General features: G+C 36.2%; 1 protein-coding gene across 1 annotated transcript; it reads right to left on the reverse strand.

The window, feature by feature from the left end:
• Positions 1–1,419: 1,419 nt before the first annotated feature.
• Positions 1,420–3,652, reverse strand: LOC113287252. The gene is made up of 3 exons (XM_026535937.1): positions 3,451–3,652; positions 2,759–3,256; positions 1,420–2,430 (listed from the first exon to the last, which is right to left on the reverse strand). The coding sequence occupies exons 1-3, from the start codon at positions 3,569–3,571 to the stop codon at positions 1,907–1,909; spliced, it is 1,143 nt and encodes a 380-aa protein (XP_026391722.1). The 5' UTR covers positions 3,572–3,652; the 3' UTR covers positions 1,420–1,906.
• Between the last annotated feature and the right edge of the window lie 2,977 nt (positions 3,653–6,629).

The raw sequence follows: 6,629 nt of genomic DNA on the forward strand, positions 1-6,629 counted from the left end.
TAATCAATTAGAAGTTTGCCATCTACCTAAACTTTTTATTTTTAGGAAAGAAATAAAGGGTTATTTTGTTTTTGGTACTCAGGTTTTGTCCAGTTTTTGAGTTTGGTCTAACATTTGTCCAGGTTGGTGTTTGATACTTGGAAAAAACGTTGACCCGCGTTGACCCGTTAACTGGTGACGTATTTAAATCTTTTGGAATTAAATTGAGCAAATACTATTTTTACTTTAACATTTGTAACATTGACTTGTTATGTCCTCCACTGTCTTCCCTACCCGGTCTTCTTCTCAAACCCCTTCTTTTCTGGCAGCAGAAACATCTCCATCATCTTCAATAATCAAATTGATGCCCGTTACAGCTACCAAATGGACCAATTTCTACACTGTTTCCTTCCCAATTTTGTTTTGTCTTCATGAACATATATGAATTATCGATTTTTCCATTTCCTTCTCATTGTCTCTTCGAGTTTAGACACAAACCAAACCCCCTTTCTCTTCTCTAATTTCAACTCGATTGAACCACAATGAAACCATAAGCTCTTGATCTCTACAACCTTCCTGAATTCAAATCTATCATATCACTCGAACCCCCATTAATCTTCTTTGTTCTTCTGAACTGACATCCATGGCCTTACGTCCCTCCATTTTGTTACAACAGCTTCAGGAATAGAGCAGAAGGACGACGAATAAATGATTGTTTCTTCCATGGTTAGATCTTTGAATGAATTTGGAGACATGAGTTTGGATGAGAACCGCTGCTGGTGATGATGGCAGAGTGATGATGTTGAATAAAGAGCAAAAAGGGGTTTTTGTGTGGTTTGATTGAGGTGGTGGTCATGAAGTTAATTTGGCTGAGAAATACAGGTGATGGTATTCTGGGTTCAAGCAAGTTAGGAGATTTGTATGGATCTACTGTGGATGAATTCAACGAGAAAAAGAAGGAGTTGGTTGAATTGCAGGTTATGGACTTGATTGAGTATGATGTAGGAAATGAGTTGCGGGGGAAGAAAATCAATTAACAGTTGGGTAATTTGGGATGGGGTTTCAATTTGGGGAAGAACAATTAGGGTTCTTCTTCAACTAAACGTATTTCAGTCACGGTGTTAACTAAATAGATTTTATTTTTATTTTTCAAATATTAATTAAACAGAAGTCAAGACTTAACGGGTCAACGTGGGTCAACGTTGTTTCCAAGTACTAAACACCAACCTGGACAAATGTTAGACCAACCTCAAAAATTGGACAAAACTTGAGTACCAAAAACAAAATAGCCCAGAAATAAAATTACATACTGCTGATACCAGAGGATTTTTGGGCTTCAAAAAAAAAAAAGAGGATTTTTGGGCAGTTTCTCATAAACAGTGTGTACGCGTTTAAGATTCTTATGTTGCAAACTTGCAATAAATCTCAGGGAGTGGGTGGGGCATGGTTAGTTTCCGCAGCCACTACTCATTGAAACTAAGCGACTCGTGACACGTTTTTGTGCCACAAAATGGGCAATAAGAGTTTGGGCACTACAAGTAGTTTAAAGTTAAAGTAATTTGCAGGGTTTGGTGAATGTTTAGTTTGATAGATTCATCCTAGGCTGCCTAAAAGTTAAATGCTATGAATCATTTTTCTCAGGTGCGCAAATTGATGCGTTAATTTTTTGAAGAAGAAAATAAATGAACGCTTAGGATAGAATATCTTCCCGCAAAATTTACTACTTTCGAACATACCTCAGTAAGAATCTTTATTACCATCAGCTAGAGATGTTTCGGTTCAAGGATGGTCGAAGTCACACAGTACAACCTGGATTTTGCATAACTAGGAAACTGGCTCTATTAATCAAAGGCTTATGATGAAAAGCTGAAGCCACTAATTTAATGATTCTTGTAGTGAAAAGAAACGGTTAACTAAACTAACTGAACTAACTTGAGACAGCAAAAACTCTAACTTGATCCAACACAGGGCCACAAAGATGACCAAAGTCATCAAGCTTTGTATGGTAAAAGCTACTATAGAAACTTATTCTTGTTCGTGCTGAAGTAGCTCTAAATTTGAAACTCACAGTCTTGAAGTGACCCTTCCCGGTCGAACTGAACTTAGCTTGCAGCGATTCCGTGCCAGCAAATGCTTCCACCATCATCTCACCATGACATGAATTTTTAGCGTCTCCAATTGTAAACTTAAGTTTATATAGTTTCTTTGGGGTTGTTCGTAGTATCTGAGCAATTGAGCTTTCCCTTCCTGCAGCTAACTCGACTGCAGCGAGTCCATATGGAACCATTGAGTGCTTCGAGTCCACGTAGCGGATGGCTTTCAACGACTCAATGATCCAACCTGGGAGTGGGGAGACCTCGTCTTCCTGTTTAGGAGGGATGAGGACTCCAGTTGATAATTCCTGGAAGACATGTGGACCATATTCAAACCCACCGTTCTTAACCAAATTACCTGCAAAGAATATATTTTTACAAGATTAATTATTTTATTTTTTTGATAATTATAAATAGGAGATTAGTGTTTCTTATATAAGCCAACTGTGGCAATCGCAAGGGGACATAAGTGTCATTGTATTTGCAGGAGAAATCGGTGTTCCGAGATCATAAATCTCAAGTGCAAGCATTCAGTGCTTTTGCTAGTTAAGGATTACATCCAGCATGCGCCGCAGAGCTACTATTTATGCTAACTTTAGGATTCGCAGAATGGTCAGACTCAAAAGCAAAAGCAAGTAGATAATCTGTGGACAAATTACGAAAACATATACTAATAACGTACGTACCTGGACTAGTGCGAGGAATGACGAGTTCTTTTATAGCCACATGATCAATGAGGGGGCCGCAGGCAGGATCCTCTTGTATCCCAGGATTATGAAAAGTGATTTTTGCGTATTTTGATTTAGCTTTAAAAGCCCAAGCATAAGTATCACCACCATCAGCACTATATAACGTCTGAAGCGGAAGATCTCCTGAGCTTGGAGGAACAACAACCCTTAATACCTCATCTTGTGCACAAGTTCTAGTCGAACCGAATGTTAAAGAGTAGTAAGAATTAGGTTTAACTCGCACGGTCTGGGAGATGTTAGCTTCGTTTCCAAGTCTTACGGCGTAGACTCCTCGTTTGACAGCATAGTAAAACCCACCTGGTTGAGGACCCCCAGTAATGTACTGTACTAATCCGTTGATTTCCCATTTGGGCAGCGAGTATTTTCCTATGATCACCGTTTTCTTTAGTTGTGATGGTTTTGGTCCATGTTCAAAATGGCCATTTGGAAGAAAATCTGATCCAAGATGTAAAACAAACACATCCATCAAATACAAGATATATATATATATATATATATATACAGCAAACACTATCAAGTGGCAAATTAAAACAAGAGACACTCGTGATAAAAAAAAAACAGTCAAAAATTACTACAGCACACACACATATATACCATCCAGGCATCTAGCTAGAAACTTAGCTAATTACCGTCAAGAAGTTTAGGACGTCGCTGTTTATTGGCTGCGAGTGAAGGAGTTATGTTGTTGAAGAGAAGCAGTAAGGAAAAGGCGAGGAAAATAGAGAGCAATATAGAGGATGATGATGCCATTTGTCTATCTATTATACTGATTCTTACTTAATTAAAGAAGAAAGATCTAGCTAGCTATAAAATTAGCTTGCTAGAGGAGCTTCCAACTACGTTACCTTTGTACTATAAGTAATATTAGTGATCAGCTGCAGTAGGACAATTCTCAAAATTGACTTTTGAATATAAAAACAAGGCTCACGTTTGACACCCACGGATCTAGCCGAAAGTTGAGTTAGTTTTACAGTTTGATTCTTAGCCATTAATTATATTAGCTGTATTGTGCTACGACAAACTTTCTTTCTGTCACGAGGATCATTTGATGATTGCTATGGATCCATTCACTTCTATCGCGGATTCTGGGTTATTATAATAGGGAGAAGGCTACAGATATCTTGGACGGTGGGTAATACAGTGTATAAATTTGTGAATCGAACCCGGATTGAGTGACAGTATCAAAACTAATGTCATCACCACCAAGGTACGATCTTATGGCTGTTTAACAAAACGAAGATTGTCAGATGCTATAATAAAAAGTAAATCAGTCATCGATTATGATCCTACACAATGCATGTGTCGGTCGATGTGAATGTCAATGCTATTGCTAGCTAGGACAGAAATTGCCAAGAAACCGGAGAGAAACAATAGCCACCTAGTTAATTAAATAGATTCATAAATAATATATACCTGTCATATGATTTTGAAAAAGAGAGAAAAATTATAGATAACCAGGATCGAGATGATGTCTGTACCCTCGTATAAAACATTGCCGGAATTGAAGCTGTCAAATGTTCCTCGTACTTTGTAGGACCCATTCACAGTTAGGCTTAGTTTGGTACTGCCGCGGTTTTTGTAAAAATACTTTTCCGCTCTGCGTTGTTGCTATGTTGTGCTGTGAGAAAAAACCAGTTAGACGTTTGGTAAAAAAAAATTATTTAAGATTAAAACTGATTAAAAAAGGAGCCAAAATGTGTTTGGTAAAAAATCATATTCAACCGTTGCTATTGTAAAAACACTTTTCCGCTCTGCGTTGTTGCTATGTTGTGCTGTGAGAAAAAACCAGTTAGACGTTTGGTAAAAATTTAATTAAGGTTAAAACTGATTAGAAAAGGAGCTAAAGTGTGTTTCGTAAAAAATCATATTCAACCGTTGCTATTGTATTAAATGACAAAAACAAACATATCTCTAAAATAGTTTTATTCAATTTTATTGGGTTTAAAAATGATATTCTTTTTGACTATTAAATATAAAAATATATGATACTAAATTTACTAACTATCGGTATTATTATGATTGTTAAAAAAAAATACTTAACCATTTTTTAATATATATAATTTTCAAACAAAAAAATCAAACTATTATTTAATATGTGTTTTTTTTGTAATTATTGATTTATATATAAGTATATTAATATTATTTGTTTTTATTTTATTTTTTTTATTGGAAAATTAAATGAAATGGTATATAGAATAATTTGAAAATAAAAAATAATAATATTAAAAGAATAAAATATAAGTAATGAAAATTAACCATATACAAATTTAAGGGTTACTTTTGTCATTTATAAAATAAAAAGGGATAAAAAAGACAAATGAAACATTAAATCTAGGTGGGACCACAACTTATGCTTTTGTAGCTTTTAAAAGTTCTTCCTTCCCAGCTTTTAAAAATTGGGGAATTTGGGAAGTGTTTTGGATAAAAAGCGCTTTAATTTTTTTACCAAACGTTAATTTCAAAAAATATCGACATAAATAGGTTTTGAAAGTGCTTTTGGAAAATAAAAGCATTACCAAACCCAGCCATAGACTTCGTAATGCGTCAGTGGTCATACTAACTTAATATGTACTCCCTTCGTACCTATTATATAGGCGGAATTTCCATTTTTCCTTTGGTAGGTTTCTAAAAAGACCTACAAACTAATACCGCAAGTGCACGGTGTCGATTGAAGCTAATGTGCAAATATGGGTCGATCCACAGAGACTTGGGGTGTTATGAAGTTTTCCTAGCTATCTCTAACTGCTAACAGAGCATGAATGGACTGAAATGAGAGCTGTGAGAAGTGAACAAAATCAGAACTAACAGTTATAGCAAAAGTGAAAATATGAAAATTAAAATTTGAAAACAGGACATGAAAGAAAATTAACAAGAACAGGACATGGAAGATGTGAATGTGGATGGGAATGAAGTGTATGGAGATGTATGAGAATTCTCTTTCACCTAGCTAGTTAGCCTAGGATAAATCCTTGTCATGTGGCTAGTTAACTACCTAAAGTCCTTGGATTAACCCCTAGCATTGCCTATCTGATTAAAGCATAAACAATCACAGGTCATTTAGGTTTCTAGGTCTCTAACTAATATGGCTGGTTAATCCCTTAGAACTACCACTGACCCCTAGCATTAGTGGTCTTCTTACAGCACCACTAATCACAAGTCAGTTGAGCTTTTAGGAATCTAACTAGCCTAAGCTATTTTGAGTTCAACAAAAAACTAACCTAATGGCTAACCATCATGGCTTAAGGGTCTTCTCACCCTAGTGTGGATTCAGAACAAGTTTAACATAATAAATATTTGAAATTGAAATTAACTGAATTATGAAATTGAAATTGAAACAGCAACATGAAATTAACCCAATTAGGGGGTTTCTCGGATGACCCAAGAACCCTTTTAACATTCTACATCGTTTCCTATTTATAGTTTTTACAAAACCCTAAATTTCTACAAACCCTAATTTGAAAATCCCCAAATCAGCAGGATTAGGGTTTCGATAAATAAAATTAACTCACCCTCTGATGCAAATAGACTCGACCCATGCTTGTACTTCTCCTCCTCTGCTAATCCTCTACTCGAATTTCTCCCAAATTTTGTCTTCTCTTCACTGTGGTGAAACCCTGGTTATGTTTGTCTTCTTGGTAGCATCAAAAATCAATGCTAAGAACAAGACAGACACGACTAGGGAAGAGGTAGGTGATGGTGGTGGTGTCCTTGTGGTCGTGGTGGAGATGGAGACGGCGGAGCAGACATGGCAGTGTCTGCCATGGTCGGGGGAAGAGGAGAAATTTGGGGGAAGTGTATTTGGGGAAGA

This window comes from Papaver somniferum, chromosome 6, assembly GCF_003573695.1.
Source record: "Papaver somniferum cultivar HN1 chromosome 6, ASM357369v1, whole genome shotgun sequence".
NCBI classification, from domain to species: Eukaryota; Viridiplantae; Streptophyta; class Magnoliopsida; order Ranunculales; family Papaveraceae; genus Papaver; species Papaver somniferum.